This window comes from Salvia splendens, chromosome 16, assembly GCF_004379255.2.
Source record: "Salvia splendens isolate huo1 chromosome 16, SspV2, whole genome shotgun sequence".
Classification (NCBI taxonomy): Eukaryota; Viridiplantae; Streptophyta; class Magnoliopsida; order Lamiales; family Lamiaceae; genus Salvia; species Salvia splendens.
In genome coordinates, this window is record NC_056047.1 from 12,489,833 (window position 1) to 12,517,729 (window position 27,897).

The window sequence follows — 27,897 nt, forward strand, 5'->3', positions numbered from 1 at the left end:
TCATTCATTGCCTGAACTAACATGAATTAAGCCTGCATCTACACTCATTCATTTCCCATTCCCCTCTCACATATTACTCACAACATAAAGAAACCTACTACTCTATTTTTTCCATGGGGACCTCTCTATCCTCTATTCCCCCCAAAAAGAGAGAGACATCTGCCTTGCTGCAACCCTCTCCCTCTCTCTCTCTCTCCTCATTGTGACAGCCGGACTCTCTCTCTCTCTCTATATATATCTTTCTAGTACTTATGCCTTGTGAAATTTATAAACTACTACTTATAAATATAATATCGTAGTAGTATTAATTAATTGTATTCATATTAATATTATATTGGTGAAGGGGGTTGGATTAGACTAAAATTTTGTTAGCTAGTGAGACAGGCACATATATACATTCTTGGAGTTGTGGGATTTTTGGGATGTTGTACAGTTTTGACTTTTGAAGTAGATTGTCACATCGCAAGAATTGCTTTGCTTATGACAACTTTGGGACTGCACCTAACTGAAAACTAAGTCCCATTTTTCTGCAATTCTTTTTAGTTACATTTCCATCATGTGTGTGTGCATTATCAATACACAATAGGTCTACGGAAGTTGAGATTCACATATAAAAAAGTTAATGCATTATGCTACAAGATCCAATTCTCATTAAATTTAGAATGTTAGTAATGTTAGTGACTGATCAAGATTCTAGTACTGCTACTTCTGAAAGTAGAGTTTTGTTCCCCGAGACAAGCACAAACCATTATGTTATGCCCACAATATTGATACCTAAGAATTGGACACTCATTAACTAATCCGCAGACGAATTAGAAATTTCAATTTGTGTGTAATTTTATGCTAAATGATTAATTACTTCCCAACGAAACAAAATAAAATGTTCCCTAAATATATGATGAGCATATATGTACAAATTCTATATTTTTTTTGCTATGTTGGTAGGTTTTCTCCATTAGTAGTTAGAGTGCTTCTTTTGTGTGATATGTTGTGAGAACCTATACTCATTTCAATCCATACAAGAAAGATAAATCACATCTGAGAAGCATAGGTGAGATTTAAAATTGAAACCTTAAGGAATATCCACTTGGGATTCTATGCATGGGAGTTTTCTATATTCTAGAGTACTTAATTAATTATAAGATTTGCAAATCAACTTCTTCTATATATACAGTTCACAGATTGATGATCATACCTTATTAGAACACGTGTTCTAATTTTTTAAAATGGTTACATTCATTGCTTAACCAGGGTTATTTTATTGAAAAATAAACGAAAAAAAATCCAAAACCCTCAGACATCACAAATCGAAGATTTAAGGGTCGAGCGTCATTACAACCTTTACAACGAAAACTGAGAGATTAAAGAAAGGGAAAAGGATTCAATAAACGGGAAAAAAGAGAGGAAACTTTGTTCTTTCAATAAAGGGGTTAGTAGTACTTAAAGACTGAATCAGGCTCATCACAGCAATAGCATACGATTCAGACAGCAAGAGAATTATTAGTAAATGAAAATCTGAGAATCATATTTAGTTAATTCGAACATTTAAAGCTGCCAGAGCGTTTTCCACATATCAGTTGATTTGATATAATAAGACATATGATGCTGCACATGCATACAAGGTTTAAGCATGCATGGTTATTTTAGGTTAACTTTTTTTCTCTTTTTCTCTCTACTTTACATTTATTCTACTGTAAAGTCTGTGCTTCTTCTTGACCTAAGCAAACCACCACCTATCTCATATAGAATTACAGATATAAATTTCAAATAAAAACTCATATACCACAAATACAATTAGTCACAAGAGTTCCATACCAAACACACACACACACACACGTACGTATAGATCTGTTACAAAAGTATAATGAGGTAATGATGCATGACTAAATTATGCTATACTCATATGGTGGAGTGGCCACAGTGTATATGTTATACAATATCTATTTATATCAGCATTAAACAAAAAGAAGATTATTGGTACCGAGCATATATCAGCAATGGCAAGCAACTAGAGCATGGTCCTGCACAATTTTTCACAATACACACACACAAAATGTATGTGTGTATTATGCACCTCTTTATGGTAGCGATACAGATGCAGAAAGCTTTTCACTTGATATACAAGTAGCTAATACCAAAAGTAGAAAAAAGGTCCACTGATTTCACTACATGCTCATAGCTCGAGAATTATCAATTTAACGCCTGCATTCTGTTATTTGACACTCCCAAAATAGAGAGCCTTCATATACAATTGAAATAATAATAAAAAATTCTAATCACAAATACATGGGAAGGCTCTCCATGCAGTCAGTAATAATGGAAGCAATTACAAATACAACTAATTAATGCCAAAAATGGTGGAATTTTCCACAGCTAGCTGCATGATTTCGCAACTAACATAAAGATTTATGTCCTAAATGAAAATGCACAGTCTTGAAACAATAAAAATAGGGCAACAGCCACAATTGACATGACAAGGTAGAGGAAAAATGATATTGTCAAGTCGAAGAGGAAACATCGGTTTCTAAGTAATTGACCATTTAACATCATGTGTGGAGATGATGATATATATAGATATACAATTTTCATCTCATGTAGGGACCAAACTCACCAATTATATAGCTACAAGTTTTCATTAAGATGAAGTATTGAATTTCCCTTCTCCCTTCACTATCAAATCAAACTGCTAATTCTTCTAAGTACTATATATCTCCACATATTTATTTTCCCATCACTTACATAAATACATACCTTAATTTTCTCTCAGTCTCTCCCTCTCTCTCTTCAGATTCCTTCTTGACTCGTGTAAAACTTATCTGAAACCATACACACACACACCATGTTTTACATATATTCAAATTTGATTAGAAGCAATTAGGCACAAGATTGTGTATGTGTGTGTGTGTGTGTGTGTAACCACTAATTACTACTAATTAAGGGCTATTAACTGCTATCTTTCCATAATGTCTGCGATTCAATCCACACCCTAGTATAGAGTATATAATATTGAAAAAAAACATATCTAATGAGTGTTAGGCTCTACTCTTATCTAAAAAAATAAGACCAACCTAATAGTATTTGATTTTAACAAGAATAAGTAGATTACCTACAACAACAGGCAGCAAAAGGACACCTTAAATTCAAATAAAAGTGTTAATTCATCACACTCATAAGTCCACATATGCATATAGCATGCAATGTGAAAACATTTAGTTGAGAAGTTAGGAATTACATCGAAGTGGCAGAATTAAAGAGAAAGAAGAAGAGAATTGGTGGAAAGTAAAAGAAGGAAAAAAAGTGGAAGAGCAGAAAAACAGAAAGTGATGATAAATGCAAGGAAATAGGCGATGATAGTTGTACATGTACCTCCAAAAGATGCGAGGGCAGCAGTAGTTGTGGGTGTAGAAGAGATACAGTAGTAATTAAGACAAAAGGGATAATTCTGCAATCTTTGTTGATTATGAAAGAATTAGAATAGAAATAGAAATAGGAATAGGAATAGTGTGTATAGATACAAAAAAACATAAAATAACGAGGGAAATGTGTGTTTCATTTCATCTATTTATCCAGTTGCAGTATTCTTTGATTTGATTGTACAAAGAGAATAGAATACTCAAAATCCCCAAACTCAACAATGCAAAATACCTAAATATCCAAATCCAAATCCAAAGACATGGATCCCTTCCCTTTGTCGTGATCCTGCGGGCGGAGGGAGGGCGACGACGCCAGGTGGGCCGCGGAGGAGGACAGTATATCGCATTCATCCGAGTCAGAGATAGGACAGTCCATGTTCACGCCGAACAGCCTAAGTCTCTTTGCTGCAGCTTTTCCCTGGACCACCGGCACCGACTCGAACACCATCTGCTCCCTCTGCCCCTGCGCCGCCGTCGCCCCAAACGCCGCGCCTCCCCTCAGGTACACTATCGACCCCGGGGGGCACGGGCTTCCGTTCACCACACTTCCGTACGCGTAGGGCCCGTACCCCGTCGGCGGGTGGTGGTAGTGGTGGTGCGTCGTCGTGTGGAGGTACTCCCGCGGCGGCGGCGGCGGCGCGGGCTGCGTCTGGGGGATGAATAGGGGGCTCCAGGGGTGGTGGTGGAGTGCTCGGAAGGAGAAGTGGTGGGGGATGTTTGAGGAGGCGTGGAGATCCGGGGCGTCGGGGCGGCGGCGCCAGTCGATGAAGAGGCGGTCCTTGGCGAGCTCGCCGACGCCGCGCTGGAAGGAGACGATGTCGCCGGCGTCGAGCTTCTTCTCCTTGACGAACCTGGACCAGCCCTTCGTCATGACGTAGCTCTGGCTGCTGTTCCAGTAGGAGTAGCGGAACCGCCACGGCTTCCCGTTGCGGTCCTCGAAGTTGAGGAGCAAGCCCTTCTCGTTTGCGGAGGAGTCGAGGGGGAAGTACTTCTCCGCGTGCTGCTTCGGAATCACCAGCCGGTTCAGCTTCCCCACGTCGCTCGGCGTCACCACCTTGTCGAACATGTGCTCGCGCTGCACCGCAATCGCGCCGGAGCTGCTCCCCTCCCCGCCGCCGCGCCGCGCCTCCTCCGCCTCGCCGTAGCTGCTGTATGGCCGCGGGTGGAAAGACATGTTGACGATTGCGACTCGAATTAAGTCGGAATCTGCATCGATTTAGGGTTCGGGAGATGGAGAAATTGAAAAGGGAATTGAGATTTAGAGAGATGGAAAAATCACTCTCGTCTCGATTCTCATCTATGGTTTCTCCTCCTCTTCTTCTTCTTCTTCTTTTTCCACTACTAATATCTTGTTGACCTTTCTCGCGAGTAGAAAAGGGAGAAAATATAAATTAAAGAAAAAACAAAGATAGGATTTTAGAGAGAGAAAGATGAGAATGAATGTATCTGTGGGTGTGTGAGTGAATATAATGGATGCAGGTTATTTTCGTGGAGGGGTGCCTCGCCCACCCCAGAACCTGCACAGCTTACCCATTTTCTTTCAATTTATATATTCCTACCTAGGAGAGAGAAACAGTATCGAATATATTGAGTTCCTTTTTCTTTACATATATAGAAAATAATAAATACTAACCAGAGAAAAATAAGAATAAATAGAAGTGATCAGAAGCACTAATTTAACTTTATACTGTAGTTTTAAGCTAATACTATAATTTTGTAGTGCATTTAGAGCATCTCCAATAATAGGCGAGCGACCGGCTCGCCAATTTTTGCCGCTCGCCGGTCCGCTCGCCGAACTATTGCAGCCGGCGAGCGCCAAATCGGTGATTCCCGGGTGCTCGCCGATCCGCTCGCCTCTATTGCAGCCTCCCGATCAGCGAGCGATCGACAAGCGGATTTTTGATTTTTTTTTTAATTTTCGGCGACGACGGCGAGGAGTGAGGCGGAGGCGGAGGGGGGGGGGCTCGTGCGTGATTTTAGAGTTTTTTTTTGTAATGTAATTTTGTTATGGTCTTTTTTTTTAAATTTATGTACTTTTTTAAATTTTAATATTATTATTGCATTTTCCAGTATCTGTGTCGTAAGTGGAATTCCGTATTTAGTGTGATTGTTAATTATTTATTTTTAGTGCTGATGATGTGGCTAGGCTATGGCTGGGCTATTGCTTGTCCAGTTGTTTGTCCTGATGACGTGGTAGGAGGGATTTTAGTGCTGATGATGTGGCAGAGGAGTTTGTGGCTGGGCTATGGCTGGGCTATTGCTATTGGAGATGCTCTTACATTAGCAAATACATGCGTATATCGTGTAACACTATATTTTCACACAAACATTTCTATAAATTTTAGATTGTACTTAACTTATTACCATATTATAAGTAAGCATGTACAAATAAATTGCATTCAATTACTTGTCAGATAATTAAAAGTATCTCGCATAGCTAATTTAGATGATATGAATCATTAAAACAAAACGATATCTAGAGTTAAAATAAATAATTAGAAAAACTTTGTTGAGTCAAGTACTCTCATTCCATAAAATTCTACTATGAGTTCAGCTTACAATAGATAGACATGTTAAAACAATTAAACGATGAAACAAAGAAGATATAAACAAACTAGAAATACCCCTGAGATAGGATCGGTTGTCCTCGCCTTCAATGAAGCTCTCTCCTTGATGCTTGATTCAATCCTTCAGCTCCTATATGAACTACGGTATATGGAATATGGTCGATGATGTTTAAAGTGGTGTAAGATGCGTCTAAAAGTGTGAAAAAGTCTGAAAGAGTCTCTGAAATCGTCCACAAGGCCTCCTTACAGAGATGGGAGGAGATTGGCTTGACAAGATAAGAGATTTAGGGTTTCTGCGTAGCAAACATTCTAGCAGGACGTTGGGCACTCTCTGGTCTCAGACACATCCAAGCAGGTCGTTGGGTTGGCATTGTGGTCAAGTCAGTTGGTCACTGGCTTGGATCAGTTATTCAAGGACACTCCCAACGAATCTTCGTGTTGGAGTTTGGCAAAGCCAACAAGTAGTTGGATTACTTCTATAACAATTTCAGCGCCAATTTTTGCACTTTGTATCTATTTTAAGCCTATTTTCTGTAAAATCTCATGGAATGGTCATATCAAAATAGAGAAACATACACATAATCAATCTTAACTCAAGTAATATATTATCAAAACAGGGCAAAGTCTAACCCCCAAAATACCGTTTGGATCACATTTATCAAATGAGGATTAGATGTGATTAATGCATATCTTATGTGGTCTTCCTGAAGTGGTAGTGTGCACATAAGTTCTCCTCTTTTATAGTATTGTAGTAGTAATATATAGAATGCTTATCTTTGTCCTAGAATCTTTAATTTTAATACTTTACTAAACAAGACTCTTGACTCTTGACTCTTAAGCTTATTAATTAGAGAGTATTTATTACAACTACTCATAACCATTTATGCAGTCTAAATGTACTCTACGCGAATGGTGTTGTTTGTATACGATGCATTTTGTTTTGCATGTATGTATTTGTTAATTGTACGTGTAGTAGATAGGAATTAGACAATAAATAATTGGGTGAAATTATAGAGCTAAAAGTGAAAAGGAATTGTTTTTGGAGGAGGGGGGGCCCATCGATTACCTGGCTGAGTTCATGTGAGCTCGTCCTTGTCATATGCGTGGATTTTATCACCATACTCTATGCATACATATACTCTGTATCTATATGCACATGTCTATACAATTTAAATAGGGAGAATATTTTTTTTAGTTTCACGAAATTTGCCAAAGTATTATTTTAGGTCCGTGAACTTTGAAAATATCATTTTAGGTCCGTCAATTACAAGTTAATATCATTTGAGGTATTTTGAACTTTTTCTGGACGAAAATGCCCTTAAGAGCATTAGCAATGGGGCGCCCTAAGGCGCGCCCTATGGCCCGCCACGTCAGCAGTTTTATCCTCCTACCTCCCCACCTGCAGTGGGGCGCCCTAAGGCGCGCCCTAAGGTGCGCCCTATGGCGCGCCACATCATCATTTTATTGTTTTGTTTAATTAATTTAACTGTTTTCAAATAACAAGTAACGAGTAAATAAAAAACGGTCTAAATAACAAACGGCGAAGTTTTAATAAAAAAAAGTTACATCATTGAACTAATAAAAAAAAAACTAAGTCAGACCAATTCCCAACTTCCGACGCAGCTCATCGAGTAACGCCAGGAGATATTCGGCTTCTTCGGGGTCGGTACACTTCTTGAGGGCCCTGTGCGTCTGCAACATCGTCCTTGCTATCGACGCTGTTGCTAATGACTCAAACGCGGTGGCCATCTGGGTCGGGAGCTCTACCGGGACCGGAGCTTGGGTTGCAGCAGTCAACGATGAGGTCGCGGTCGCCTTCCCCTTGGCCTTCGCAGCCTTGGCGCTGGGAGGACGCCGGAAGGACACTGGTGTGCCGGAACTCCCTTCATCCACGTACGTCCGGTTGAGGTCAACCGGGTGGTTGCCGCTGCCGCTGCTCGTGTAATCACCAGCTTCAGTGGTCTTCGTCCTCTTCGGCGCACCAGTGTGCAGAATTCCACCTTGGAACTTCTGCTTGTCCCTCAAGAGCGCCCAGATGGCCTCGTGCTTGAAGTCGCCGTACATCGACCGGTACGACAACAGCGCTTTAGCGCGCACGTCGCTCAAGCTCTCGCCGCTCCCTTGTGACCGCGTGAACTTCTCGAACTCCGCCGCGTACAAGTTCACTTGCTTCTTGACTTGATCCCAGTGCTTGCGGAGTTGCTCACGCTTGCGCTTGTACGCGGTCGGTGGCTTGACCGAATTGTAGAGGTCCGTGATGCGTTCCCAGTACGCGATCTGTCGCTGGTTGTTCGCGAATATCGGATCTTCCGATATATCTACCCAACACCGGGCCAAGGTGAGAGTTTCATCGTCGTTGTAGTTCGTACGGCCGGGGGCGTACTCATCGCAATCACCGGGAGGCGGCAACTTCTGCGCCAGTTGCCGGTTCCGCTTCTTTCTGGCTGGGAAGGAAGCGGTCGCGGCGGGGTCGGGATCGGCCGCTGCTGCGGTTGGGCGGTGCGGAGACGGCTCCATGTCAGACAACCCATACGATTCCGTACTGAAATCGGGATGGTAATGGGTGTTGGTGTCGAACGAACGATAATCGCCGGGTTCTGTACCCGGCCAATGCGCCCCTGCGCTAAACGTAGGACTATTGGGGCTTGAATCCATTTCGTAATAATTATATAAATGTAAGTTTCGAAAATGAAATCGAGTGAATGAAATGTTACGAATGAACGGTATTTATAAAAAAACGAAACCGAGTGCCATCGTCCGCGGTTGATCGTCCGCGACCTCCACAATGGGGCGGACGATGGCCATCGTCCGCGCTATCCTCCGCGACCGAAGTATAGGGCGCGACTATCGTCCGCGCCCTATGGCGCGCACCCGCAATGGGTGCAGACGATGGATGGCGCGGACGATGCGCGCCATCGGGCGTGCCATCGTCTGCCCATTGCGGATGCCCTAAGGCCTTCAAAGGGCAATTTGGACAATTCTTTCGCCACTCATCTTGCGCCAGAAGTCTATAGTCCAACAATTTTTAATGGCATATTTTTATAATTAAATTCAATTTGGATGGTAATTGATCTCCATTCTAAAATTCATATAAATAATACTCTGAATGACCATCCAAATTAATGGCTATCTAATTTCAAGACAAATAAACTAAATATAATTAACAAATCACCTATAGTAAGTTCTTAAAATGCAGTTTAGATTGAAAAAATAAAATAAAGTATCGAGTCTCAATTCACTATCCCTATATAATTGGTCATCTAATAATTGAAAAACTAACACATAGTACTATTTTTTACGGTAAATTTTAATTATATTTAAATTCAATTTGGATGGTAATTGAATTAAATAGTAGTAAAAAAAATTATTGGACTTTAAGTGTTTGGCGCAAGATGAGTGACGAAAGAATTGTCCAAATTGCCATTTGAAGGCCTTAAGGGCATTTTCGTCCGGAAAAAGTTCAAAATACCTAAAATGATATTAACTTGTAGTTAACGGACCTAAAATGATATTTTCAAAGTTCACGGACCTAAAATGATATTTTGATAAAATTTGTGGACCTAAAAGATGTTCCCTCATTTAGATATATACAATATTCAACTACACCCATCAAAACTAACACCTCATTTTTTTTTCAAATCCAACTATGCCTAATTATATAGGACATATTATTTAAAAGTATTCCTAGTGTAGTAACGGATGCATTTGCAGGCTGCACTGCAGGGTGCATTTCTTCTAATAAAATTCAATTTAAATTAATCAATAGAAATGTATTATTCTTGAATTTAAGATCACAATTAGATTCCATTAAGATGGATGCGACGTGCATTCGAATCTCTTAATATTACTCTTTTAAATATATAATACAAGGATTTATCTGGCATATATGGAGATAATAGTTTAATTAATTCTTCTTCTATAGAGAAATAGATTTAATATATAAACATGTAAATCCATATGTAAGATGCTCATGGGTAGAATATTTCGACGAAATTAATTCTTCGTCTACAGAGAAATAGATTTAATATATAAACATGTAAATCCATATGTAAGATGCTCATGGGTAGAATATTTCGACGAAATGTAAAGACTAATTAAATTACAATTTACAATATTTCCGGTACGAAATTTAGATACACAAACGATTATTGGTCACATTTAAATGTAAGAACTAGAAGCATTAAAATATACTACTATTACTATATACTACTTCCTGAGTGATGTGTAACTTTCATAGCATATCCTACACATAAATTAAAAGCCAGCTGTTTAGCTCCAAATTTCATATGCAATTATGTAACTTGTCGGAGAGCTGCCCAAATAATTATCTATATGGCCAGGATTAAATAATTAAACTACAGAGTATATAGGTATAGCTGTGTGGGGGTGACTATTAATTTATACATACCATGATTAATTAATCACACACGCATATATATATATATATATATATATATATATATATATATATATATATATATATATATATATATATATAGGGATGTATTCATTTCCTTTTCTCATATTTCCTCCTTTTTCCTTCTTAATCTTAACCGTTTATTTTCATCATCTAAAGGCCGAAAATATTGCACTTAAATATTACTTTTTAATCAAATTTAATTAGACGAAGGGCTTAATAGGGAATCAAGATGTTGGTGGTTATGGAAAGTTCCATGAAATCCTCCCATGAAATCTTCCGTTTTTTTCATCTTCTTCACGCCTTCCAGACGCAATTTTTTGCAGTATTCCATCGTGCGATTTATTTGCTTTTCACAGATTGAACAGATTGCTCAATTCCTTCCCCGCCTCCGATTCCGATATCGCACCCCACTCCCACAATTGATCCGAATACGCCACTGCGGGAATCACCATGGCTTTCATGGCTGCCCAATCGCGCTGCGCTGCTGCCACTGCTACGGTCGCTGCCGCGGGCATTCCAAACAACCTGGGCAACGTATAATCTGCCACCAGATTCGGCGTGATCGCCGGATTGTAGTGGCCAATCGACGATGAGTAATTATGAATGAGTTTGTGGAGATCGTCAATCGCGTTGGAGTTTAATTCGTTGGAGTTTGTTTAACTGATATACATAATCCACATATTGTATAGTATAATGCTTATTTTTGTTTCTATAATGCATTATATGTGGTATGTAATGAACATTTATCTTAACCCGTTTAATTTAACTTATGCCCTGTTTCGATCACCCATTACCCCATGCCGATACACATAATGCACCAACTGTTAATATATAATGCATGTTACTGAATATATAATGCATGATATGTTAACTGCAATGTATTGATCTTCTTAGTCGTTTTTGTCTGGTTTTAATTATTTGAGGTTTATGGTTCATTCATTCTCCTAGGGTTGCCCAATTCCAGGGTCTAGGGTGTAGTATATTGTAAGCAACACAACCTCTACGAAAGACCGCGCGTATTAGTCCGTCGTTAAGGGCTTAGATTTTGGCGTGGCTAGGGTAGTAGTTTAAGCCGATACACATAATGTACCAATTATTAATAGATAATGCATGTTATTGAATATATAATGCATGATATGTTAACTGCAATGTATTGAAACATGATTGTCAGTTTTTAATAATGTGGGGTTTAGGGTTCATTCATTCCCCTAGGGTTGCCCAATTCCTGGGGCTAGGGTGTAGTATAGTGTAAGCAACACAACCTCTACGAAAGACCGCGAGTATTAGTCCGTCCTTAAGGGTTTATATTTTGGCGTGGCTAGGGTAGTAGTTTTAGCCGATACACGTAATGCACCAACTGTTAATGTATAATGCATGTTACTGAATATATAATGCATGATATGTTAACTGCAATGTATTGATCTTCTTAGTCGTTTTTGTCTGGTTTTGATTATTTGAGGTTTATGGTTCATTCATTTCCCTAGGGTTGCCCAATTCCAGGGGCTAGGGTGTAGTATATTGTAAGCAACACAACCTCTACGAAAGACAGCGCATATTAGTCCGTCGTTAAGGGCTTAGATTTTGGCGTGGCTATGGTAGTAGTTTAAGCCGATACACATAATGCACCAATTATTAATAGATACTGCATGTTATTGAATATATAATGCATGATATGTTAACTTCAATGTATTGAAACATGATTGTCAGTTTTTGATAATGTGGGGTTTAGGGTTCATTCATTCCCGTAGGGTTGCCCAATTCCGGGGGCTAGGGTGTAGTATAGTGTAAGCAACAATTTAAATAATGATAATTTTTCGGTATATAATGCAACGTTTTAGTCAAATAATGCACTTATCTGTCTACTGGTGAATTTACATCCACTTTTAATATACCATGCATCCCTGAACATAAATAATGTACACGTTTGTTTGACTGATGCCCACAATGGTAGTTAACTACTTTAATATCCCAATTACCAAAAGTACTTAAGAAACAATACAAAAACACACGCATGATAATTAATATTAAACCAATTCACCCATATACACCATACTTCCTATAATGCATAATATATTGCAAATAATGACAATTTAATTACACATAATGCAGAGCTAAAAAAACGTAATGCACAATGTATATTGCTGAATAATGATAATTTCTCGAAGAATAATGAAAGGTTTAATTCAAATAATGCACATTTCCATATCCCTTAGCTACATCCAATTTTGACAAACAATGTATCACAGAACATAAATATTGCAAAGTCATGGCTAATCTCTGAAGTGCAAAAGTACCAAAACTATCCATAAACTACTCCGACGGGGTCCGTCGACAGTACCGTCGATCACCCTTTCGTCCTTTAGTCTGTGTCTGCTCACCATCATCTCCAGACGTACTAGGGCCTCCCACTGCCAACCTATACCTAAACTTTTTTGCCAGCGCAACGGGAATAACGTCGTCCACAGCATCGTCTAAGTATAATCTAAGTTGCTTCTTTGATATGGAACAAACAAAATAATACATCAGAAAATTATCAATTAATCAGAATACATAATGCTATTAGCTTTTTAAGGATTAATGCATATATCATATCAAATAATGCGTAAATCATACGAAATTATGAATTAAAAATGACTCATAATGCATCCGACAAGGCAAGTAATGCACATTTGATACATACACTACCTGCTTCACAATGTAATTACAGATACAAATTATCTTTGTTAATGTTTAATTTACTTTGTTAATGTAAATATCATGGTACATAATGCAATGTCTAAACCCAAAAATTCAAATGTATTACATACAAAGGTTATTAACCCATATAAAGAATACCACTCGAAATGTACAATATACTCCAACAAATGCATAATTACAGATCCATACCGCACTGCCCACACCAAATAATAAACATATTCAATCTTGACTGAGTTGCTTAACCAACACAGCCAGTACCCTTATTAATGCATAATATACTCAATATAATGCATAAATCATTGTATATAATGCACAGTCTAAACTAAGTAATGCACATATATAATCTTTCATGTGATTAGTCACTAAAACACACAATACCCTACATTTTGCATAATTTACTGGACATAATGACAATTTTAATATATACATAATGCACTACTCAAACCAAATAATATATACATGTACTCTTGACTGAGTTGCGTAAACAATACACACAATACCCCTAAAATGCATGATATACTGCAGATTATGACAAAAAACATGTTCATAATGCACTTCATAAACAAAATAATGCACTTACAAATCAAAATACTGCATATAAAATTCATTCAGGAACCACTTTTTCGCACAACAACAACAAATCCTTGTACATTAATCAAATTTTTTTCCAATAATGCACCCATTGCATCTGCAATGCGGTGTTAATATGGCCTAATGCGCACTAAACAGACATGCAATTACCCTTCCACACACTCAACACATATGATTTTGAATTGCACAAGTAGTAACACAAATATACCTGCAGCTTGTGAAGGTTGGGAGCGCGGACGACCTCGTTTACGCATTTTAAATCTGTCAAAACAAACAGATATAAGATAGCAGAATCCACGATTTTAAACAGAATACTCTACGTATACAGATAACACACGGATTTTTCAAGTTATTATTCTGAATTTCAAAAGCCGCGACATAGTGGAAGTTCAAATTTTTACTTTTCGTATCTACAAAATCTTGAATACGAATTCCAAAAAGCCCTTTCTGAACATACCTGGGCGATTTGATGGATACAAAAGGAGAGTTCGTGGCGGTTTGGCTTCGACTTTAGCACCGGTGGAGGTGGGAGACGGGATCTTGGACGATTGATGTCAAGATTTTCGCGGTCTCACTATGAGAGCAAAACGGCGGCCTACACTAGGTATAGCTGTGTGGGGGTGACTATTAATTTATACATACCATGATTAATTAATCACACACGCATATATATATATATATATATATATAGTATGATGCATGTTAATTTAATTAAATTGTAGACTAGTCCCTATTCCAAACTAATGCCACGTCTATGTTAATAATATAAGTAGATTGGGAGTTAGGGTTACATTATTATTATTATTACAATTATTATTAGTATTGTTGACTTACTGTTCAAAATTATGTCCGTACAACACCCTTAATTTAGTTTTTAATAATTAGTAGTAGGATTTAATTAGGAGAAAATCTTGCTCTTGCACACGTTCTACAGTATTAACATTTACTTTCTCCATGTTAATTACACCGACATAAATAAATATGTTTTCAATGATGAGCCGGATTTCTCAATTTGAATAGTGTTTTACGCCATATTTTATGAGTTTTGATCATATATTTTTGTGGGAGAGAGTTGTACACATAAATTGACTGATGTCACATATGATTTCATCGGCTTGAGTTTCAGCAAATTTTTTAGGTTCGAATTCGTTTTGACATGTCATTAATAATCCATGTAGAGTATTGTCGGCAAAAAGGGTTCAATTGCTAAAATACTAACGAATTTCAACTATGTTTGATTTTCAACCCGTTTTAAAATAGTAGTAGTATTTAATTTTAGCAAATTAGACGTATTCAAATCTGTTTTATTGTTTAAAAAATAGGAGAATTTCAGTTGAATTAAATGAATCATTATAGTCTAATTATATATATATATATATATATATATATATATATATATATATATATATATATATATATATATATATATATATATATATATAAGATAAAGCTCGAGTGTACACTTAACCTGTTATCGTAGTGAAACTCTGCACGAATCAAAACTTATAGGTATAGCAATAAACCATGTATTTATTAATTGTGATTTGACTTGATGTATTAATATTCAACCAGAACGGTAGATGAGAGGTTATCTGAGTTACTTAATTTATACATACACCTTCGATTGTATTATCTACTTAAAAAGGGTATACTTAAATAAAACATCAACTACAAGTTGCACTCATTTTCCGATTTCCATTATTGATATAGCACACAATTGATAATGAATAAATTAAATTCAATCAAGTATTGGCTACGTGAACCAAATTTTGATATAATTTTCGTCTTTTAAATTTTCGATATGCAATTTAATGTAGGAAAATCTCACCATATAATTCTCGCTGTCGCACGTTATTAAAATTGGTTCTACCTAGACCAAATAAATTATTTACGAACTGTAGCATTTAGGTAAAACAATTAATTTTTATTAAATAACTGCACAACTTGAATTCTAAATTTTTTTTTAAAAAAGGATACAATTGAAAATTTAAATGCAGATACAAATAATTGATAAGAAATAAATAAAATTTCACTTGTGACCAAAAGAGGTTTTGCCTCACATGCATTAGACGTAATAAATACAAGAAAAAAGCGAGGACGAGGGCGATTTATGATTATAGATTGAGATGCGATTAAAAGTAATAAACAGTTTGTCATTGCCATTACTCTTTCACTTTCCATTTCTTGCCCTCGCCTAAGGCCTAAGCTCTTTTATTTCTTTAAGTGAACAGTGTAGCACTCTTTTCCAGGACCACCATTAGTCTTTACCCAATATATATCACCTAATTGTAAACACATACACACTAAACATCCATGTTGCTTAAAATTTGATCTTACATTAGATTTGATGAAGCCCACAGCCCTTAAATTACTATACTAGGAGTATACTTTTTTTTTGGCAAATTGTCAAATAAATTAGTCAAACAATGGTTTGTCCCATACTTTTCAATATAGGAACGATAAATCACAAAGATTCAAAATTTTGCAGTTATCTCATACGTCGTTTTTCTAATGAAACCTGTGATGATGTGGCAATCACATTTCAAAATTATATCATTTCTAAGTAAATCACACGACATCGTTATGTGCCACGTTTTGTCTACGTAGATAAGTTTGGTTGCCACATCATCACGTCATTACGAAGTATATAAGAAAATTGCAATCTTTTTAAATTTGGTGATTTATCATTCCAATTTTATTTAACTTATTTAGCAAATTGCCTTGATCATCTATAGTCCTCAAAGTTATTAAGTGGAGTAGAATTATTGTTGGACCCTCCTCCGATAATCTTTGTGGGCATATACTAGATTGTATTTATGGTTGTATAAACAAAATTATAATCGGGAAATGTCGGATTAATGTAGAGAAATGTGGGTGGGTGCCCTAAATATTGATATACTGGTATATATTATGATGGTACAAGTGTCCCGTGACAAGGGATAGACAATATCTTAAAATGTATGTGTATGGGGTGTGTGGATGTGGACTTGTAAGGAGAGTTATGGACCATTGGTAGCATGATTAGTTAAAGTATATGTGTCTATGTGCCCCCCTCCCCTAATGCACTTAGGCCATTTATAATGGGGCGGACGATAGCGCGCTCGAACTTGTAAGGAGAGTTATGGACCATAGGTAGCATGATTAGTTAAAGTATATGTGTCTATGTGCCCCCTCCCCTAATGCACTTAGGCCATCCACAATAGGGCGGACGATAGAGCGCCCGATGCCTCGAGCGCACTATTATCCGCCACTGTGGCACCGCGGACAACGGACGATGCGTCGTCCGCGCCCGACGCTTAGTCCGCGGACGAAGCGCGGACGATAGGGCATCGTACGCGTCATCGTCCGCCCACTGTGGGCGACGCAGACGATGGCGCGGACGATGCAACGCGTTTTAGTGTTTTTTTTTATTATTTTTAAAATTCAAAAATTTTGTTATATATATATACCCCAGCTTCACTTTTCATTTGTAACTTTTCGATTAACTTTTAAACTCTCAAATTACGCTATAAAATGGATTCCGGTGGATACTCAAATCCTAGTAGCCTGATGTTTGGAGATGGCGCACGGTGACCGGGTACACAACCTGGCGAATATCGGTCGTTCGACGCCAACACGCAGTATGATCCGGACTTCAGTACTGATTCGTACGGTCTCTCCGACATGGAGCAGTCTCCAACTCGTCCTGCCGCCGCTTCCCGTCGCGCCGCCGCCGCCCCCCTCCGCCGCCAGAAAGAAGCGGATCAAGCACCAAGCGCACAAATTGCCACCTCCGACAACTTGTGAAGAGTACGCCCCCGGCCGTACGAACTACCAGTCGGATGAAACCCTCGTCTTGGCGAGGTGTTGGGTGGATATATCGGAGGACCCGATATTCGCGAACAACCAGAAGCAGCTCACGTACTGGGAGCGCATCGCCAAGCGCTACAATGAGGCGAAGCCGCCGAGCACGTACAAGCGCCAACTGGAGCAGCTCCGCAAGCACTGGGATCAGGTGAAGAAGCAAGTCAACCTGTTCGCGGTGGAGTACGAGAAGTGCTCGAGGGATCAGGGAAGCGGCAAGAGCTTGAGCGACGTGCGCAATAGAGCGCTGTTGTCGTACCAGTCCATGTACGGAGACTTCAAGCATTTCAACATTTGGGCGCTCTTGAGGGACAAGCAGAAGCTCCAAGGCGGGATTCTGCACACCGGTGCGGCGAAGAGGACGAAGACCACCGACACTGGTGGTTACACAACCAGGGAAAGCAGAACTCGTCCGGTATACCTCAACCAGACGTGCACGGAGGAAGAGAGTTCCGGCACACCGATGTCCTCCCGGCGGCGTCCCATAGGCATTAAGGCTGCGAAGAACAAGGGGAAGGCGAAGGCGACATCCTCCTCGGCCGCCCCCCCCCCAATCGCCGATCCCGACCCCGACCCGACCCCGGCGACGATCCAGGCGACACTTGCCTACGTGGATTTGGCAACGGCCTCGATGGCGCGGACGTTGTTGGATACGCACAACACCCTTATGAAGTGTACGGATCCGGCCCAAGCCGAGCGCCTCCAGAGGTTGAGCGATGAGTTGAGCTGGAAGTTTGGGCTTTTGTAGGATAGTCATTTTTTTTAATTTCTAACTTGTGTAATTTTTTTTAAATCAATGATTTTTTTGTCATTCTTTTAGTTAATTGTTGTGTTTTTTAATAAGTTTGCATTTATATATTTGAAAACATTTAAATTAAATAATAAAAAATAGTAAAATGCTTAGGACGCCCCACTGCAGGTGGAAGAGCATGAGGATAAAATACTGACGTGGGGGTGCATAGGGCCCGCCTTAGGACGCCCCATTGTGGATGTCCTTATATACATCTAATGCCTAATAATAACTCTTTCACATTAATTATACCATTTTTTGAGGTACATTTATTTACATCCCATATCTCAGATTCCATATTTCTATCAAAACTCCCACTTCTTTTCACAACTAATTCCTCTAATTATTTCCCGTTTCACTAATATGCTTTGAACCTTTGATACCTTTTTGTTTAACTCCCAAATCCCAAGTCCCTCACCTATGCCTTCATTTTCAATTTCTTGTTTCTAATTTCAATATTCCTCACATCTTTTCTACGTGTATTTATGGACTGATAAGTATATTTTATACTTTAAACTTCGGAATTATATTTTATAAATGATGATTATTTATAAAAAATAATCAAACTCTGCAAACCTATTCAATCTTGGCTTGCGATTGAAAATTTTGACTTTAGAAAACTGAATCAAACTCGTTGAATTCTGGCGTGGAAAATACAATGATAAGGTGGGATTCAAAATGACTTTATGATTGTGCTCTTTTATTTCGATCAATGTAATTATATTTGTGTGACGATAAAGCCTATCTTAATTGTAAATTGTTTCTTTTTCAATCAATCAATAAATTGAGAGTTTAATAATTATTGACCATCTTTTGAAAATTTAAGTGAGAATTCTACATGACTCCATTCTAAAATTAGTGGATAATAAGAAACGTGGTCCATGAATTTTATATAGTAGTTTTAGTTCTTTATTTATATCAATATGAAATATTGTTATGATTTTTTTCATATGTTAACATTCTACTTTAAACCCTTCAAAGTGAACATTGGATGTGTTGGACTTTTTAAAATAAAATTGGGCCAGCTTATTATGGAATTAGCCCAAATTTAAAGTCCAAAAATATTATTGGCTCATTCATTTTTTTTAGTTTCAGTCTAGATTTATATCAGATAAATTTAGTCTACAATTGGCGACTCACTCTAATAACATGATATCTAATAACATGATAGAAATAAATACAGTTTCATCCTAAAATAATTGGTAATAAATGGAGGGGCTTATGGAACTTATTACTTATATACCACTAATTTTAATTTTATTTTTTACGTGATATTGATATGAGATATTGTTATAGTTATTTTGATTTTAAGTGCCAACACTATTTTCATTTATTATACTAGGAATCTAGCGAAACAATTCCACTTTCAGATGATGGATATCACGGTTGAGATATCTGCGCTTGTAAAAGTCACATTTCTAAATCAGAATATTGCTCCGGTTTTTTGTCAAAATGTCCAAAGCTCATGTACGTACGATTTCAGTTATCTAAAATATTACTCCATCCGTCCCCTAATAGGAGTCGTTGTTTGACCGGGCACGAGTTTTAATAAATGTAAAGAAAAGTTGGTTGAAAAAGTTAGTGGAATGTGGGACCCACTTTTTTATATTGGTTTTATAATAAAATGTGAGTAGAGTGAGTTAGTGGAATATGGGACCTACTACCATTTATGGTAAAAATAAAGAGTGACTCTTAATGGGGGACGGCCCAAAAAGGAAATTAACGACTCTTATTCGGGGACGGAGGGAGTAAGATATAAAATAGCCCACTTTCATTTCCACACATTAAAAAATACATGTAATATTCTTTGGGAAATTTAATTAACTTATGCAAAACTTTCAATAAGAGAGACTTATTACACAATAATAAACAAAGAATTAAAATCTAAAGATATACTAGAATCTATGTGATACGAGTGGCTCCATCGCCAGCGACAAGGAGCCCGCCGAGGACGTGGATGCGGGCGTGGAGAGTGCTGCTACTCCCCGAGCAGCCTCGCAACAGCAGCAGAAGAAGAAGGCAGCGGCGGCGACGAGGACGTTGAGACCGAGGGATCGAATCAAGCCGCCGCGGAAGTTCGCGAATTAAGTCGTTTAGCAACGACTAATTCGTTTATTAGTTTTCCTTTGTTTTATGTTTTATTTCTTCAACTTTTGGGATATTATTATTATTATTTAATTGTCGTTGAGTAGGGCGAATTATAAGCCCGGTTCGTGTTTTCTTAGTTGGTTCTTTCCCGAACGTATTACGATTAGGTCGAACCAACCCTAGGGTCTTTAGTATAAATAGAGCCTCTTTGTCATCAATTGATCTATCTATGAAATTACGTATTTGGCTCAATTAATTGTGCATCAAGAAACCTATCCTAAGGCTGCCGACGAGACCTATCTCGCGCTTAGCCACCCCTTCGCCGGAAGAGTCGCCGACCCAAAAGACTTGGGCGTTCGACAACGCCGGCCGGTGTTTCTTGATTGTGTGTGGAAACCGAACGTTGAGGAAGATAATCCTTAACACTATGATAGATTGACTTGTTTCACCAAATACATCACCTAGACTAAGACAGCAAAAATAGACGCTAGTCCTTAAAATATATGATTGAAAATTGAATTGACCCATATAAAAATTAGAAACAAAACATACTTTTGGGCAAACATCAATAAACAAAGTTTTACTTTTACGAAAAAATAAGGCTAAAATGATAACCCTTTACCGCCAGGTATAGACTTAATTGAAGAAGAATAAAGTAGAATTAAATTTGGTAGCCAAGAAGAGCTGAGAATGCCATGTTATGTTTTCACATGTATAGTTTGATTCCAACTTCATGAGACATTGGTGCGTGCCTTTTATTTAATTCACCCTTTTTGGCCCGGACAACTTCACAGAATAAATTCATCTATTTCTTTCTTACAATTCACTACTATGTTATGTTTCTTGTCTTTACGTGTAAATGAGAATGCAATTATTTTTATTTAATTGGTTGTTTGTCAATATAAAGCTCTGTGGAGTACTGGAGATGATTTTTGGGAAAAATGTACTGGAGGCCGAATCGAGCTTATAAATAGAGGGTGTGCCATCACAAGAAGAGGAGATCATTTACTTTCCGTCTAGTTTAGCTTAGTTAGCTTAGTCCAGTTCTCTAGAATAGCTTAGCTTAGATAAAGTAATGCGTAGTAGAAAGGGGAATTAAAGAAGCGCTGCAGAATACTGTTTTCTGTCGGCGTATTCCTAAATTACCCGCCGAGATTCTTCTCGGTTTTACTTGCTTTCTTATTTTCCGAAGTATTACTTAGTTTTAATTTCACGCTGTATTGCTCTCAGTTTAGTTTGATCAAAGTTATTTCATTTTCATCCTCGCATTTACTTTTCCGTTGTTACCTGCAATTTACTTGACCCAGTAGTTAAATCATCGTTGATCAAGCTAGCTAGTTTAATTCTGCCTAGAGTAAAAACAGTAGTTTAAAACTCCCAAGTTAAAGCGTGGCAGCAGCCAACCCCCCCTGTTCACTACTCACACACTCAACACACCAACTTCTCTGTAGGATCGACCCCGAACTTGCCGCTTTACTGTTAAATTTGTGCAAAATTGGGAGTTTACAAATTACTTTGGTAAGGAAGAAAGAGCGAGAACAAAACTGCATTGATTAAGTGGCAACGACATTTGCTAACTGATCCGACCGGTTCGGTTATCATTCCATATAACTTGATCCGCATTCTAATCGCGTTTTCGTCTCTTTCCAGAAACGTCCAAAATGGCGTTGTTACCGGGGAAGCATGGTGTTACTTTATGTTTGTGCGTAGTGCGTAGGTGTATATAGTCTTATTTCCTTGTTTTCTCATTTTGTTTTTCACTGTTGATGAGAAGGTACCAACGCGGTGGACACTGGAATCATCCTTTCTATACAGAGAGACTAACGCTCATTGGAGAGTCCAGGAAGCCGGCGTTGTCACCACTCGTTACAGAGCAGCATTAGAAGCCGCAGCAGCCGCTGAACAGAACACACAACCACCACCAGCAGAGATGGCACTCGTCGCTGCCGACTCCGGTATCGGATCTCTGTACGCTCATGATGAAAAGGAGCCCACACATGCCATTGCCGCTACTCCTGGGATGCGGACCATCGCGATCAAATCAGGAGTATTGGTTGTTTTGTCCCACTTTTACGGTCTTTCAAAAGAGTGTCCGTACGCATTTCTGGAGGAGTTCTGCCGATACTGTTATATTCAGCCCGTACCGGCTGGATCCACATCCGAAGATTACAGGCTCAAAGCTATTCCCTTCGTCGATGAGGGCGTCTGGCTGTCAAGGCTGCCAGAAGGATCCATCAGGACCTGGGCCGAATTCCGCATGATATTCCTCGACCGCTTCTTCCCAGCATCAAAGACGAGTGCCCTCAAACGGGAGATTACAGAGGCTAGGCAGGAGTACGATGAACCCCTTGGCCAGTACTGGTACAGGTTCCAAGGTTTGCTTCAAGCATGCCCCAACCACAAGATGAAGGAGAAGGAAATTTACTCTGTTTTCTATAGTGGACTCACTGTGGATAGCAAGAACGACCTCAACCTCGCAGCTCAAGGGGATTTCTCAAAAACCCCGTTTAGCCAAGCCAAAAATATACTGGAGAGGCTGATCGAGGCTAAGCGGTCGTACGAGACATCTCGAGGCCAGTATAGAAGAGGGGCAGTGCATGTAGCAGAGGCGCGCAATGACGAAAATTTGGAGGCTCGATTTGAGCAAATGGAGAAGAAACTGCTGGAGGCAGTAGAGAAAGCAAAACTGCCACCACCACCTGCACCAAAGGAGACACAATATGTGCCGCAACCGTCCCCACCAGAAGAACATCAATATTATTACTGTGAATTCTCCTCTGAGGTAGAGTCGCAAGCCCAAGTGAATACCGTAGGTCATTGGAACGCGAATGGGAACTGGATCCAAGGGAAGCAGAGAGATGCTCCGTGGAGGGACCACCCAAACTTTAGGTGGACTGATCAGAATCAAAGCCAACCACCCCCGACGCAGTCCTTACAACTCACCGAGGGGCAGCCCAACTGGCCTGCTCGGATCCAGGAGAGGCCGAACACTGGAGGGAACAAATTGCAGGGCGGTCAGACAGGATGGTCAAGAGGACCTCAAAGGAACTGGTCAAGTGGAGGACAACCTAACTGGTCAAGCCGACAACAGGAAGGAGAGTGGGGGTACCAGCACCAAGTCCCTCAGTGTTGCAACCAGGGAAGACAACCAAATGATCAAATGGTGAACTATGTCCCGCAGTACCAAAGAAAAAACCCGCAGAATCACTTCCAGCCAGAGCAGCATGGACCTTCCGGCTACTATCAGCAAGGCCATGGAGGAGGTCGATTTAATCAGAGATATAACAAACAGCAATTTGAAGGTCCAGGAGATGCGATAATCCCGCATCAGCCCTAAGACGCGATGCGAGAAATACAAGAAACTCAGAAAGAGCAGATGGCTGCACTCGAGATGCTTACAAAGCAGTTATCTCATGTAGCCATATCCTCGGGCGAGCTGAGAGGGAATGAAGGAAGGCTTCCGGCCACAGTGCAGCAATCTACAGGACGAGAGATTGTCAATACAGTCTCTCTGAAATCGGAAAAAGTTTGTCAAAGTTCATCTGCGAGTTTTCCAGCACCTAGACTCAATCATAATGAAGGCTTTGAGCCTAACACCCGTGAACAAGTTGCTGAGAAGGGGAGGATGGTCAAAGAGAAAAATGTGACCGATGTGATCCAACCGAGCGATCTTCCACCAAAGAGGACTGACCCAGGGGTATTTACGCTCATAATTTCCACCAGAGGCGTTCAAATGGAGCACGCAATGTGCGACTTAGGGGCTTCCATCAATATTATGCCGTATTCTATATACAAGAAGCTGGAAAATGCTAAGCTTGTCGAAACCAATATGGAAATACAACTAGCAGACGGGTCTTGCATTTACCCCGAGGGAGTTCTAGAATATGAAATCGTCAAGGTCAACAAATTCATGTACTCCGCCGACTTCTTCGTCATAAAGACGACAGAGCCAGGAGCAGAAGAGCCTGTGGACATCCTTTTGGGAAGGTCATTCCTATCTACGGCTAGCACAGTCATTAATGTTCGCCATGGGACGATACATCTAAGTTTAAATGAAGAACAACTTACATTCGAAATTGACAAAGCTGTGAGGAAGCCGCAGGATAGCGAGAGCATTCAATCAGCAGACACTATCACACCTTGGGAGCGAAAGTACCTAGAAAAGTAACCCTTCATTAAACCGCCATCTAACTCCACCAATGGTGAAAAGCTTAAGAGTGAAGCAGATGACTGGTTCAAGGTAACCATGACTAGGGAAATGGATGATCAAGGCCTTGAAAGAGTAATTATGGACTTCTGCAAGCCATCACGGCCAGCCAAGTCAGAAGAGATTGTTCAACCAGGGAGAGTCGAAAAACCACCTGACCAAGCTGGCTTGTTTAGAAGAGAGCTGAAGGAGAATCCCGCACCTACAAGGCAGCCATTGCATCGGCCAAAGCTGCAGGAACAGGAAGGACAATCGAAAAAAAAACTGAGGACAAGTGAAGAAGGGGTCAAGTGGAAAACAGCAGACCCGAATGGGATAATCCCAAATCAGTACACGCATCCAACCACGGTGGAAAAGGAAGTGACCGACCTCTTCTCGCAAAAGGAAGAGCCCATCGATGAGCAAAAAAAGCCACCATACCAGTATCAAATCAAGCTGATGACCAGAAAGCGGAATTCAGAATGGGCAGATCCTGAAACCATCAAGGCAAACACACACCAAGGAGACACCCCCAATTCGTTCTCTTTCGATGTGAAAGGTCATCGGGTTGAGCCCTACAGAGACAAGACCAAAGCTGGAGTGGTGGAAGAAATTCCACTGACCTTTCCCCAATCTCAACTAGTGACCAAGTAGAAGTAGTGATCGGGTACTCCTGGATGGTCTGCTTGATCAAACAACAAATTTTAAATCCATTAAATTGATCGAGTGACAACCTAGGGGAACCTGGTCAAGTCCTTATAGTTAGTGTAAATAGTTTTTCTTGTATTAGTTTTTATTTATTAGAAAGTTAAAAGACGGAAGTAGAGGCGAGAAACTGATCAAGTGGAGTTATTGAGTTTTCATCTGGATACAATTGACCACTTGATCAGTGCAACAAGGGCTAACCAATGACCACAGTGATTTAATTAATCAGGGACAGGTGGTGATAGGACATATGCAGTCATTAGAGAGGTGTCAGGCTGCGACAACTGTCTCAATAAAAGGACATCCTAGGGAGAAGGAGAAAGCGTATCTGAGAAGCTAAGCCAGCTGGCACTCTGAAAAAGGCGCGCCCGTGCGTGAACAGTCACAGAGATCTCAACCGTCAGAGATCCCAACAGTCGTGGTATCAGTATAATAGGCAGAATCTCAGGGCCGTATTTCACTTTCAACCAAAAACGACTACAATGCATTCTTTTTACTCTCCCCACACCGATCCAAATTTCAAACCCTTGCCTAGAACATTTTCTCCACCAGCAGTCATCACCATTACGAGTGAAAATGTTTATCAAGCAAATTCCCACTCCTTCATCATCCCCCCAGTGCCGGAGACGACGGTGGCGACCAGGGAACTTTATCCCAAGTTCATCAAGAAAATCCTAACTCTTGTACGCCAAACACCGCCCCACCACAAACCAGCACCGCTACTCCAAGTCCCGAAATAGATAAAGAAACCCTACGGCACCTCAATAAAGTCCTCCTGAGTATACCTCGCGAGTTGGACGATGCAGCAGCATACGCCGAACTCAAGGCTAGACTTGGGATTTCCCGGTCTAAAAATCCTGCTTCGTCCTCTAAACCAAAGATCCCACCTAGTTTTCCTACATCACCAAAACCATCTTCCATCCAACCTTCACCTTCGTCCCCAACCCAGCCGATGCAATGTAGCGCAGACACCGCCGATGAAGAAGGGTTGGGGGAGGATTATGGGCTGCCGTTCGCTATTCCGTCGCCAGCAGGCGGTGGCGGCTCCGCTTCGATCCATAAGCCGCATTTGACTGAGGGCGGCGGCATCAACAGTGAAGAGGAAGAGGAATTCCGCCCGTTGTTCGACTATGGGAAGACGGAGGAAGAGGAACCGCTACGTCGTCAGACGCGGCGTATGACAACGGATCGGCTCCTGGAGGTAGCTGAAAACCTGAAAACACAAGGTGAGGAAGGAACGATGGTGCAGAAGCCTCGCACAGTACGGAGGCTGGTGGATGAAGAACCAGAAGAGCCTCAGTTCCACGAAGCGGGAGAGGAGGAAAAGGAGAGAGAGAAAGAGGAAGGGGAAGGAGAGTATTCTCCCTACTCCCAAGAGAAGCCGCCCCGCTGACACAGAGGTCACCATTGCAGATGCTTCTGCGCCTGCTTCCCCACAACCAGGAGATGAGGGCAGTGATTCGACTAGAGAGGAATTGCGTTAGACCAGAACGACCAAGAGACAACAAGGAAAGCCTGAAACCTCTCCTTCCATCGCCTACTCTCCTCAGCATGTGGTGTTGACCCTAGCTCTTCGCCAACAGATGATGGAGTTCGATGATCCTGAGATGCAGAAGGAGGTGCACCAAAGGGTGACCTCCCAGAAGAAGTTAAAGGCGGGAAAGATGTTGAACCAGCCATCCCTGGAGAAGATAGGATTGAAGGAGAGGTTTTCAGCCTACATTGTCGGCATCGGTTTTGAATGGTTGCTAGAGGTCGATGAGGCCCCTGTGCCTGAGGACCTAGCCAAGGAGTTTTTCACATTTTTCCGCTTTACAGGAAGTTCAGACCTGAACGAAGAGAGTGTTTCCTTCAGGGTCTTTGGCCAAGAACAACTAAGGAGCCTCAACGATTTCTCTATCCGGATGGGCCTCTACACGGAACAACAGGTGGCTGACGGGGTCTTGGTTGGGCGTGATATCGGTCTCCCTCAGAGGAACCCATAATTCGATCAGCAAGCCGTCTGGAAGGCAATATGCGGAGGACGCGCCCCTAGGTTCAGAACTTCTAGCCCAGGTTTACTTGGCCTCCAATCTCCACGGACAAGCAAACACACTGGCGATCCTCACTCTGGCTGAGCTCTATTTCATGTGGAGCATGAGAGAACAGATGAAAGTCCACCTGGGGTTCTGGCTGGCGTATTCCATGAACCAGATGGCTACCCATGCTGCCCGCCATTTGAGCATCTGCCACCTCCTCGGGGCCTATCTGAGGAAACTGGATCGTGAAAAGAGTCGGATGCCCCGTCCTTTGCCCTAGTCCTGAAATGTTTGACCTTGACTTCTTTATTAGAATTCAGGTTTTAGAGAAGACGAAGGGAGGGAATTTTCAGTTTTACGCAGCAGGCCGGCGGGAGCAGCAAAGAAGCCAGCCCCAGAGGAGAAGAAGGTTAGAGGAGGCCTCAGCAAACCTTGCCGATGGAGAAGAAGAGGATACACACCAGGCGCCCACTCCAAGGATGGAGCAGGAGGAGGCTTCAAGCACTGACAATGCATGGAAGCTCCAAGTGGTGCAGACATTGATGCAACTGGTGGAGAATTCAAATGCTCAACTGGTTC

The 27,897-nt window shown here is 40.5% G+C and overlaps 1 protein-coding gene across 2 annotated transcripts; it reads right to left on the minus strand.

Annotated features, from left to right (window-relative positions):
- Positions 1–1,900: 1,900 nt before the first annotated feature.
- LOC121770604 (B3 domain-containing protein Os03g0120900-like) lies at positions 1,901–4,962 on the minus strand. 2 transcript variants are annotated; one of them, XR_006043771.1, is made up of 3 exons: positions 3,646–4,962; positions 3,367–3,449; positions 1,901–2,816 (listed from the first exon to the last, which is right to left on the minus strand). XR_006043771.1 is itself a non-coding variant. In XM_042167362.1 (2 exons), the coding sequence occupies exon 1, from the start codon at positions 4,585–4,587 to the stop codon at positions 3,646–3,648; it is 942 nt and encodes a 313-aa protein (XP_042023296.1). In that variant the 5' UTR covers positions 4,588–4,962; the 3' UTR covers positions 1,901–2,816. The 2 variants fall into 2 exon arrangements, 1 of the variants encoding a protein (XP_042023296.1); XM_042167362.1 differs by lacking the exon at positions 3,367–3,449.
- Positions 4,963–27,897: the final 22,935 nt, after the last annotated feature.